At 40.7% G+C, this 12,261-nt stretch overlaps 1 protein-coding gene and 1 pseudogene across 1 annotated transcript; both read left to right on the top strand.

The window, feature by feature from the left end:
• Positions 1 to 7,354: 7,354 nt before the first annotated feature.
• On the top strand, positions 7,355 to 9,949 carry LOC139578992 (endonuclease domain-containing 1 protein-like). The gene is made up of 3 exons (XM_071407162.1): positions 7,355 to 7,489; positions 8,117 to 8,485; positions 8,817 to 9,949. The coding sequence occupies exons 2-3, from the start codon at positions 8,126 to 8,128 to the stop codon at positions 9,396 to 9,398; spliced, it is 942 nt and encodes a 313-aa protein (XP_071263263.1). The 5' UTR covers positions 7,355 to 7,489; positions 8,117 to 8,125; the 3' UTR covers positions 9,399 to 9,949.
• A 978-nt stretch (positions 9,950 to 10,927) lies between these two features.
• On the top strand, positions 10,928 to 11,639 carry LOC139579000 (T-cell ecto-ADP-ribosyltransferase 1-like; annotated as a pseudogene).
• Positions 11,640 to 12,261: the final 622 nt, after the last annotated feature.

Here is a 12,261-nt window from a genome sequence, read left to right as displayed (position 1 = left end):
CCCACACCGCATCTCACAAAGACACGGCGGTTGGAACCAAAAATCTCCAATTTGGACTCTAGACCACAGGACAAATTTCCAACGGTCTAATGTCCATTGCTCATGTTTCTTGGCCCAAGCAAGTCTCTTCTTCTTATTGGTGTCCTTTAGTAGTGGTTTCTTTGCAGCAATTCGACCATGTAGGCCTGATTCACGCAGTCTCCTCTGAACAGTTCATGTTGAGATGTGTCTGTTACTTGAACTCTGTGAAGCATTTATTTGGGCTGCAATTTCTGAGGCTGGTAACTCTCATGAACTTATCTTCTGCAGCAGAGGTAACTCTGGGTCTTATACTCCTGTGAAAACCATAAATATTATCCTATTGATCAAATTTGTGGTTAAAATGTATTACAATTTCAAAATGTATCCTTTGTAGTAATTATTCGTAAAGCGTATGTTTGCTTGTTTGGTCATACAGAGTTGTGCAACCACGTCTTTGTGAATGCTTGTTGCTATGGATCTATAACCCAATAAACGCTTGTTTTGTGAAAGTAGGAAATGTGTACATCGTCATATTACAGAACCATTTTTTACATGCTGTTGATGAACCTGTTGGTATTTTATGTCAAAAAAGATCGGATGAAGGCAGCAATACTGTCGGTGGAGATTTCTTTGGTCGCGGTACCCTCTAGTGGTCTATAAAGTGCACAAACTGGGAAGGAGATAAAAGTGCCACGGTCAGTTGCAGACATAAATGTCATAGAGATGTGGTGATTCGTGACTCAGTCGAACAACTCAGTCGATTCTATTTCATTCCCATCTACTCTAATAAAAAACAAAACTGACTAGTAAAATATGTAATGCATATTGTAGCTCTATGCAGTGCCATTGTTACACAACTCTTATCTGTCCAACTTCCAGAGTCTGACTCTGTATCTTTGTTCATTAGATTTTGATTTATTGTACCATGGTTAAACACCAAAACCATTGCAAGGTTTGGCGAATCTGCACTAGGCCCAATGCCAACCCAAACTTTTATTATATCTTTTTTTCATTTTTGTACCTTTATTTTAACAGGGAAGACCTGTTGATACCTAGGCATCTTTTACAAATGTGCCCTGAATATACAATATAAATATATACTTTATACCCAAATTAATATATAGGTATACATTAACCTTTTGATACAGGATGCAGTGATGAGTCTCAAAACTGTCATCTGTAACAAAACAAAGGGCACTATGGGAGATGGCATCCAAAGGTTTAAGAGTAGTAGCAGCTGATAACTAATATCACCATAATCAAGAACAGATAAAAAGGTTGACTGAATAATCTGCTTCCTACTGCTTAGAGAAAGGAACGGTCTGTTTCTGTAGAAAAATCTTAGCTTCTAAACCAGCTCATCTATTACTGAACAAAAATATAAACGCAACACAGGAGGTTGGTGACACCTTAATTGGGGAGGACAGGCTCATGTTAATGGCTGGAGCGGAATTAGTGGAATGGTATCAAATACAACAAACACATGGTTTCCATAAGTTGGATGCCATTCCATTCGCTCTGTTCCAGCCATTATTATGAGCCGCTCTCCTCTTCGCAGCCTCCACTGAAACGCACCATGCAAAGTGTTGGTCCCATGTAGCGTGAGCTGAAATAAAAGATCCCAGAAATGTTCCCTATGCACAAAAAGCGTATTTCTCTCAAATTTGTTACATCCCTGTAAGTGAGCATTTCTTCTTTCCAAGATAATCCATCCAACTGACAGATGTGGCATATCAAGAATGTGATTAAACAGCATGATCATTACACAGGTGCATGCACCTTGTGCTGGGGACACAAATATTTGCAGTTTTGTCACACAACACAATGCCACAGATGTCTAAAATGTTGGAGGTTGCAATTGGCATGCTGACTGCAGGAATGTCCAACAAAGCTGTTGCCAGAAAATTGAGTGTTAATATTTCTACCATAAGCCGCCTCCAACGTCCTTTTAGAGAATTTGGGAGTTTGTCCAATCTGCCTTACAACTGCAGATCACATGTTTAGCGTCGTGTGGGCGAGAGGTTTGCTCATGTCAAAGTTGTGAACAGAGTACCCCATGAGGCAAATGGTGGTCACACTAGATACTGACTGGTTTTCTATTCCACGCCCACAATTTGTTTTAAGGTATCTTTATTCCCAGTCATGTGAAATGAATAGATTAGGGCCTAATGAATTACATTAAATTAACTGATTTCCTTATATGAACTGTATCTCAGTAAAATCGTTGGAATTGTTGCATGTTATGTTTATAGTTTTGGTCAGTATAACTGACCTGTGACTTCTGTGCGATGACAAGACTGGTGTGTTATCCCTCTGAGCTAAAGCCTAGGCATTAACCTTAGACACACCTCTTCAGATCTCAGGCAAGGTTACTCATTACATACGTGTGGTTTACTGAACCACGTTAGTTTCATATCCCCTGGTGCAACATATTTGTTAATGGTCCCTGACACTACAGAGTCCTGAACATGTACGTTATTTCTATACTTTTTTTAATGCTTTTCCTTTGTTTTGTTTTAACCACTAGGGCCAGGTGTGGATCAACGGTTTCAACCTGGGCCTCTACTGGCCCGCTCGCGGCCCACAGTTCACCTTGTACGTGCCCGGTAGCATCCTGAGCACGGCCGCGCCCAACAATGTGACCGCCCTGGAGCTGGAGGGGGACCCATGGAACCCCGGGCCATGTACCGTGGAGTTCACCAACATCTCGTTCCGAATTCCATTGTTAAGTCTGACCAAAAACACCAGAGGGCGCTGTTACATAAAGATCTCTTATGATGAGCGCTGATCAAAAATATACTTACTGTATTTATCTGGAACACAGGTCGGTGGCACCTTAATTGGGGAGGATGGGCTTGTGGTAATTGGTGGAGCGGAATCAGTGGAATGATATGAAATACATCAAACACTCCGTTCCACCCATTATTATGAGCCGTCCTCCCCTCAGCAGCCTCCACTGATCTGGAAGTGATCTATTTTGCACTGATCTTTTAAAAATCAAAGAGTAATGTTTGTAATTTAATCAAGGGTGACTGTACCTTTAACATGACCTTTATATAGTGTCTTAAAACCCGATACGACTTTGTTCACATGAACGTATCTATTCTAAGGGAATTAAGAATGCGTCATTTGAACAGTATGTACGTCTTTTTGTAAATGGAATCAAGTTCAAGAGGGAAAATTACTAATTTAGAAGAGCTATGAACTTGAGTAGTACTCTAAATATAAGTTGAGGTCAGTGGTGCTCAAATCATGAGCCTGGAGGTTTTATTTCTATGTCAAGGCACTATACAACCCAAAATATGCCTTTTCACTGAGATCACATTCATGGTAACGCTGGCATGTCTGCTCAAGTGTAAATGACATTTAAAAGTATCTTATAGTGCGCTTTGCTATAGAGCGCCTTGAGTTAAATCCTGCCCTATATTGTGAATTGGGGAACATGGTTGAGAAGGATGTGTGCCAAATGATCTGTACCTTATTGTGTGCCACCTAACTGCAGGGATATTATGCTCTCATTGATTTCTGTAATGAACCATTTGGTGGGTCTTGTAAATGAATAGTTCTTGTGTTCAACTGAAAACCTGATATGCTTCCTTTTAACAATTAGATTATTTCAAATACTTTGGGATTTCCTTGTATCTTGGTTGTTATCATTTTTGTTAATGTGTTTAATGTGCAGGGACAAACCATGTTGTACTTTTTGATTTATAAATGTTTTAATACAATTTGGTGAATGCAATATGATAATGTCATAGTACCGTACAGATCTCAAGTTAGGATTTGAAATACAACCCTACATTAAAACAATCCAAATCTTAAACCCAACTATGGAACAATGAAAATATGAACACAGGAGAGGAGTATATACAGCAGCAACATTATACACCCATTATTCATTCCAGAAGCCTCTGTTGTGGCCAACAGCCTCTATAAGCCTGCTCTGTAGTATCTCTTTGGAGGGGTAGATGGGCAGCTGCAACAGAGAGTGACAGGTCAGCGCCTCTGGGAAATGCTGTTGGGAGGAGTTGAGAAGGGTTTGGACCCTCATCCTGATCTGGTTCATACCCAGGATGGGCACACGATCACAGCCAGTCAGGAACACTGAAGGGGCAAAGGTGGTAAAAGGGAGAGGGCAGTGAATGACAGAACAGAACTTTATTCTCAGTAGCCTATGTTATTGGTTCATCTGTTACAATGAAAATGTTCCATACTTACACAGGAATGCTTTCTTTTGATCTTCTGTCAGTTCCTCAAACACCTCCCAGAATGTGACGATGCTGGGATGCCCAGCATGGTACTCTCTTTCATACACCTTGTTCTAGTTTTTGGGGGAAATGCCCTCAATTAATATGTTGAAGCAATAGACACTTAACACCATTCAAACTACTTGTCAAATCAATGTATCAAAACAACATTTTAGCTAGGTTTCAGAACATGTTCACCATGAATCCCAAATCAACCCCTAGGCAACTTGTCTAATAGGCTCCATCTTGCCCTCTGATAGGCTAGGTGACATTTCTGCCATATATAGTTTTATACAACGGGTGATTTGGAATTCCCATTGTTAGCCAGACGAAAGCTATCCAATGACAACATTGTGGTATACCATAGAGCCAATGGGACTCAACACGCTTTCATTAATGCTGCCCCGTCTGTGCAAGGTTTAACAGTTTGTTCAAATAGCTTGGCTGCTATACAGTCATATGAATAGAATCACTGTCATATTGTTATTATTAATCGCTCGCTCGCTCTCTCTAGGAGGCCGGCACATCCCGTAGGTATACCAACCACTGCATCAAGACGACTACCATCCAACAGCTCTCTGATGCAGGTCTGGAGGCCAGAGAGATCAAGGCTGTGAGCGGCCACAGGGCCTAAAGCTCTCTTAGGAGCTATTGGAATCCATCCACGGAAAAGAGGAGATGGAGTAACATCCTAATAGCTAGCTGCGTGCAACAATAAGGCAGTTTTCCCTGTGAAATGGCGCCCAGCTGCACTTGAGACCCCGGGGTTAGACAGCTACTTCATTAATTGTACACTGAATGGAAATGTGCAATTCAATGTGTATCATAAATAAACAGCTGTCCATGTTGTGAACATCGGGGGGAAAATGGTGTGGTGTTTGATCCTTGGGTCACAGGTGCGTAGAATATGTTTCCTTGTCAAAATCACAGACAGGGCCTTCTTCCACACCCCAATGTGCTTGGTCATGAGAGAGGGCTTCAATAAGGACCAGCAGTCACCGACAGGACATGATAACACACAGATTACTTTCTCAAACTATTTTGTGGGGGTAAAGAATTTGGTCTACTTCACAATCATTCCAGGGGCAACACGAGAGTGTACACATTTAGTTTTAGCCCAGGAATACCACACTCAATAAAAATAATCACTGGTTTTGCCTAGTCTAAATCTGCCAGACAGCGAATGAACAAGGACAAAAGAAGTTGGCAACAGCACAAACAGATTTACGACTACGTTATTGTTGATTAATTGAATTTGGGGTGACACACTTTAAACATTTTAAATGGACGGCAACATTACCGAGGAACTGCAGCTTGCCGGGGTGCAGTCTGAGGATAGCAGCAAATCAAATCAAAGTTTATTTCTCACGTGCGCCGAATGCAACAGGTGTAGACCTTACAGTGAAATGCTTACTTACAGGCTCTAACCAATAGTGCGAGAAAAAAAAAGTATGTGTGTGTGTGTGTAGGTGTGTGTAGATAAGTAAAGAAATAAAACAACAGTAAAAAGACATTTGAAAATAACAGTAGCGAGGCTATATACAGACACCGGTTAGTCAGGATTATTGAGGTAGCATGTACATGTATGTTTGGTTAAAGTGACTATACAGCTATGATGAACAGAGAGTAGCAGTAGCGTAAAAAGAGGGGTTGGCAGGTGGTGGGACACAATGCAGATAGCCCGGTTAGCCAAGCACTGGTTGGTCGGGCCAATTGAAGTAGTATGTACATGAATGTATAGTTAAAGTGACTATGCATATATGATGAACAGAGAGTAGCAGCAGCGTAAAATAAGGGTTCGTGAGATCTGTCCATCTGTGCTGTATGCGAAGGCCATAGTGGAGTTTGGAGTGTAACTGTTTGAGGTTGTGGACAGGTGTCTTTACTGATACTGATAACAAGTTCAAACAGGTGCCATTAATACATTAATACAGGAACGAGTGGAGGACAGAGGAGCCTCTTAAAGAAGAAGTTACAGGTCTGTGAGAGCCTGAAATCTTGCTTGTTTGTAGGTGACCAAATACTTATTTTCCACCATAATTTGCAAATAAATTCATTAAAAATCCTACAATGTGATTTTCTGGATTTTTTTTCTCATTTTGTCTGTCATAGTTGAAGTGTACCTATGATGAAAATTACAGGCCTCTCTCATCTTTTTAAGTGGGAGAACTTGCACAATTGGTGGCTGACTAAATACTTTTTTGCCCCACTGTATATATATATTTTTTTAAATCGGCCGATTAATCGGTATCGCCTGTTTTGTCCTCCAATAATCGGTATCGGCGTTGAAAAATCATAATCGGTCGACCTCTAATTTTTACCTCTGAACTTATTTAGGTATGCCATAACAAAGGGTTTGAATATTTATTGACATTTTGTATTCATTTAAGTAATTTAAGTAAAATATATAAAAACACAATTCAACTTTGATGTTAGAGTTATTGTGTGTAGGCCAGTGATCTAAATTTAATGCATTTTAAATTCAGGCTGTAACACAACAACATTTGGAAAAAGTCAAAGAGTGTGAACAATTCTGAAGGAACCGTACTGTAATTGAGGCCACAGGATCCGCTTTCTCTCCAAACCAATTCAGATAAAACAACAGTTTTGGTTGCTCGTTGTAGCCCACTCCTTCTCATTTCATTAACTTTACATTAACTTTTATTTCCACCTGAAGGCCTCTGGTTGGCTACTGGTCTTTTTATGGGGCGCACGTGCACTTCATAAAAACTACATTAAAGAGTCAAACTTTTATTAAATGAATCATTTGAAATGTCATGGCATAACTGGGTATGTAACAATGTCACATGGATATTTTAATTTAATTCAGAAAAAGCCTTTTCAGGGTTAAAATAGTCATATACATTTTTGTCTTAAAAAATATATATTAAAACAAGTAATCGAATACTAACGTCCATTCGGATATTCGATAACCGTGCACATCCCGAGCAGAAAAATATAGATATTTATGACATAGAATTAGGCATAATGATTATGGATCTAGATTGCAAGAAAAAGTGTGAGTGAGTGAGTGAGTGAGAGAGAGAGAGAGAGAGAGAGAGAGAGGAGAGAGAGAGAGAGAGAGAGAGAGAGAGAGAGAGAGAGAGAGAGAGAGAGAGATGATGTACAGTATATAGAGAGTAACAGGACGTGTTTTCTCTGATGCTACAGACCTCTGAAGGAGTGAGACAATTCAAAGGACTGTTAAACAAGTTCAGAAGGTGAGATTGAAAATCTAACAAATTATTTGGATATTCAATTTCTTATGGTTATTTCGAAAATCGATGCAATAGCGCAAAGTTCTCTGTATCGAGCACAGCAAAAACTATTTCATACAAGGAAATAAAATAGGCTAGTGGCAGCTTTAAGAAACATATGCACTCAAGATATGCACTCATGCAATCAAGATATGCACTTAAGGAAATATACTGCTATTCTTATCTGTATTTTTTAAAACTGCACTGTCAGTTAGTGGCTCGTAAGTAAGCATTTCACTGTAAGGTCTACTACACCTGTTGTATTCGGCACATGTGACTAATACAATTTGATTTGATTTTCAAAACTATCTTCTGACATATTAACAATATGTTTGGAGTGTATATGATTATAGCATAATTAACCTTACAGCAACACGATCATTTAGCAACCTTTGACCAGAAATGAGAAGCAGGAAGTCAACCTCTAGATGGTGGGCAACTACAGTAAACAGGAACTATATTGTTTCAGGAACTTGGGTGGTTTTCATAACCTGACTTGAGTTGATTCTAGTGACTAATTGTGACCTTAAACAGTCATAATGTAAAGGTAACATTGCAATATAGGTTCATCTGTGAAGTTTTTCTCCACAGGGGCACAGCATGGTGACTCTGTCCCTCTTGTCCCTCTGTCTCCTCTCCTTGTTGGGGGTCAGAGGGGAAGTGGCTCCAAATTTCGACAACTGCGAAGATTCTTTCTTCAGAAATACGCCAGTGTCTGGTCTGAAAATAGCTCTCCCCACTCCGATCGAGCCCAACACACAGGGCTTAGTGAATCCTGCGAAATGTCTCTCTGCTTACAATGCTGCCTCTCCTGCATACATCTGTCAGAGAAACGGTAACAACTATTACTTTGCCACTCTGTATGACCATGGCAGGAGGATCCCTCTGTACTCTGCCTATCAAATGGATATCGAAGGGGTCCCTGGCAGAGAGGGGTCCATAGTTTATTATGAACCACAGGTTTGCATATTTCATTTTCATTATCACCTTTTTTAAATGTCCTATAAATTCAGTGCAGCAGCCATTTAATGTGACTGGCACAACTACAGAATGATATAACACATTAGTTTAGTTCAAATATTTGCAGTAGAACAGGACATTAGCTGTAGAGCAGGTTAGAAAATGATTGTATTCATGCAATAAGCACTAGAAGGTACTATTTCGTATATTGTAATTTCAGACTAAATAGCAGTAGCCTAGAATACCAGTAATAATAACAATGAGTTGTATTTGACTGCTACCGCAAAGCTTGAAGTGGAGTGGCTAATTTGTAAATGTTTGTATTTTTCAGCTTGTGCATCCTGACCTACCACCAGAGCAAATGGATAAGATAGAATCCTCGCGTGAGATCGGGAAATACAACCAAAACAATGAATGCTTAGAACGCTCTCCACAATACCAACGGAAATACAAGCTGGGCTGGAGTCAGGCTCTCAATGAAAACTTTGGCTCGTATGACCGCGGGCACCTAAACCCCGCAGGACACCATGAAGGAGAAGCCTCCAAAGCCACCATGACCCATACCAACGTAGCTCCGCAAGACAGGATGATGAACACCGGGCCGTGGAACCGGTATGAGACGAGGCTGAAGGATGTTTTGAGTGCAGGCTGTAGTAAGATGTATGTGGTGACAGGGGTGGTCCCAGGCGACACGTGGGTAGACCAGAACAAGCGAGTCAATGTTCCGAGTCACTACTGGAATGCCTACTGCTGCACCGACAACAATGACAACCCTCTCAGATCTGGAGGTGCCTTGGGTCCTAACACAGCTCTCAGTGTTGTTACAGAGTATAACTCTGTTACAGTCCTTGAGACTGAGCTTAGAAGGCTACTGAATGTTGACAACAATTTCAACATTTTTAATGGCTGTTAGTCCAACATAGATGTGGACGTGTCTAATATATCTGGTATGATTGTTTTGGATTTTTAATTAATGCTTAGGCTCTTACGTTTGTTGTTACTGTTTAGTATAGGCCTACTGTATAATGATGTTTTTGAACCTATAGATTATATTGATGTAGGTCAGTGGCTTTCAAACCTCTCCTCGGGGACCTCCAGATGTTTCACAATTTAGCTCATCTGATTCACCTATTCAATGGCTTGATTATTAGTTGAGTCAGGTGTGCTAACTGTGGAATAGTTCAAATACAAGGAATGGCTGGGGGTCCCTGAGAAGAAGGAAAACCCCTGATTTAGGCTACATCAATATTTTAAACAAATCCCTGACCATAAATATGATCCAATTTATCAAATTTGTGCTTAAAATGTATTACAATTTAAAAACAGGTCCTTAGGACGGCTCATAATAATTATTTGTAAAGTATATGTTTGATTGTTTTGTCACACAGAGTTGCGCTCTCAACTCTTTGCGAATGCTTGTTGCTATGAATCTTTAACCCAATAAAGCTTGACTTGCAATGCAAATTGTGGAAGGATGAAATGTATACATCGACATAAATATAGAAATATTTTCCACATACTGTCTGTGAACTGGTTGGTACTTTTTGTCAAAAGAGATTGGATGAAGGCAGCAATACTGTGGGTGGACATTGGGTCTCGGTAACCTCTCGTGGTCGATTAAGTACATAAACTGGGAAGGAGTATAACAGGGTTTCCCAAACTCGGTCCTGGGGCCCCTCTTGGGTGCACATTTAGTTTTTTTGCCATCGCACTACACAGTGGTTTCAAAACGTGCACCCAGGCGGGATCCCAGAACCAAGTTTGTGAAACCCTGGAGTATAAAAAGGCTACACACTGGGCCATGAGCAGTATGCAAATGTTGTGGAACGTTGCAGACAGAAATGCCATAGCATCACAGGAAGCTGCTGAGGTGAGGACGGCTCATAATAATGTCTGGAATGCGGTGAATGGTATCAAACGCATTAAAATCATGTATTTAATGTGTTCGATACCATTCCATTAATTTCGTTCCAGCCATTACTATGAGCCTGTCCTCCCCAATTAAGGTATTACTGGCCAACTGTGTCACAGATAGAGATGCCTCGATTCATGATTCAGTCGAACAACTCAGTCGATTCTATTTCATTCCCATCTACTCTAATTAAAACCGAAACTGATTAGTAAAATGTGTAATGTATATTGTTGCTCTATGCAGTGCCAATGTTACACTCTTATCTGTCCAACTCCCAGAGTCTGACTCTGTATGTTTGTTCATTCCATCTAGATTTTTTTATATCCAAAACACCAAAACCCTAAATCACTACTGACAACCATTGCGCGGCTTGGTAAAACTGCACTAGGCCCATTGCCAACACAAACTACGTTATAAGGGGGAAAAATGATACCATTTTGTTTGTTATTTCCTCCTCCAGTCAGGAGATTGATTGTACATTTATTTTGCACCGCTCGCGTCGCGTGCGGTCAGCATGTCAGGCAAAGGTAATGGACATGGTTCCTAATGCCGTGGATGACCAGTGTCGGGAGCAGATGCTGAAGAAGGTTGTGGAAGGGGGTCTGCTGGAAGAAGAACTGAAAGGCAGTATAGAGTATAGTTCTGCCTGGCAGGCAAAGCAGTGTACAAAATTGATCCCGGGAGGCGTCAAGCAACACACAGATGCATTGGTGGCTTATGGACATGGGGGAAATGTGTTCAGAAAGATTAAACGATGCAGTGGGAATGTCAATGTCTACAACGGCGACTTCCGGTTCAAATCCCTCCACTTCCTGCTAATGGATGCCATGAAGCTTTTGATTACAGAACTGCCAAACTGTGTTTCGTGGCTCAAGCAAAAAATATGAGGCACAAGTAGGGTCAGAAGTGCGATTTGGGAGGTTTACCACAACCAAGGCCAAACGTTCCGACGCGGAGGAAGCTGCTTCAGACAGTGGGATCCTTTTCAACATCACTTCCTGCACTGTAGTCAACATTGATGAGTACACTTGCTTCTCAGACAGCATTGATCAGCTGATATCCCCAGCAGAGGTGTTTAGGGTGACTGAGGTAAACAATGTAAGAAATAAAGATCACGAGTACAGAGAGATCGTTTTGACAAGTTCAAGGACTCACAGCATTGACAGCATCCGCGACTGTTACCTCTTCCCCAGATGAGGACAGGTTATGTAAACGAAAAGATATGACAACATTAAACTACCAAACAGGTGTAGACAACACAAGAGTCAATTGTTTTTAAAATGTCTACCTTATTCTTTGGAGAATGAAAGTGTGTCTATGTCTCTTTGTCTCACCATATCTCCTACAAGTACGAGTCCTCCATCAATCACCCCCAAAGGCTCCTCTACTCAATGGCTTGGCAGTAGCCTGTCTGTTCTTGTGGTTGTATCTCTCTCTATCTCCCTGATCACCAGGACTGATCATCTCTGATAAACTAAAGTGTTGAATGATAATAGATGCGGTAAAGAAGTCAATGGAACGCAGACCGTGGGGGATAGAAGGACGCACATTCAACCAATCTGATCTAACAAAATAGATATTTGTCAAATCGTCATTTTTGATGACATGCCCACAATGTGGTTACTAAAGTCTGATTTGGATGTATTTGTCTGTTTTCGTTGCATAACATTTAGAAATAGTCCATTTTCAGGTTTAGTAGAAGTGACTGCTAAAGGCTAACTCCCATTCATATAGACTGGTAGCATAGCTAGCATAGAGAAATCGATGGTGGTCATCAGTCAGTTTTAACTGTAATGCAGTTTCTTGGTGATGATAACATCAACATGTATTCGGGTTGACATCCATACCAGCATTATTGTCAGAT

The sequence above is a fragment of the Salvelinus alpinus genome, chromosome 6 (genome assembly GCF_045679555.1).
Source record: "Salvelinus alpinus chromosome 6, SLU_Salpinus.1, whole genome shotgun sequence".
NCBI lineage: Eukaryota > Metazoa > Chordata > Actinopteri > Salmoniformes > Salmonidae > Salvelinus > Salvelinus alpinus.
This window is presented reverse-complemented; position numbering and strand designations above follow the sequence as displayed.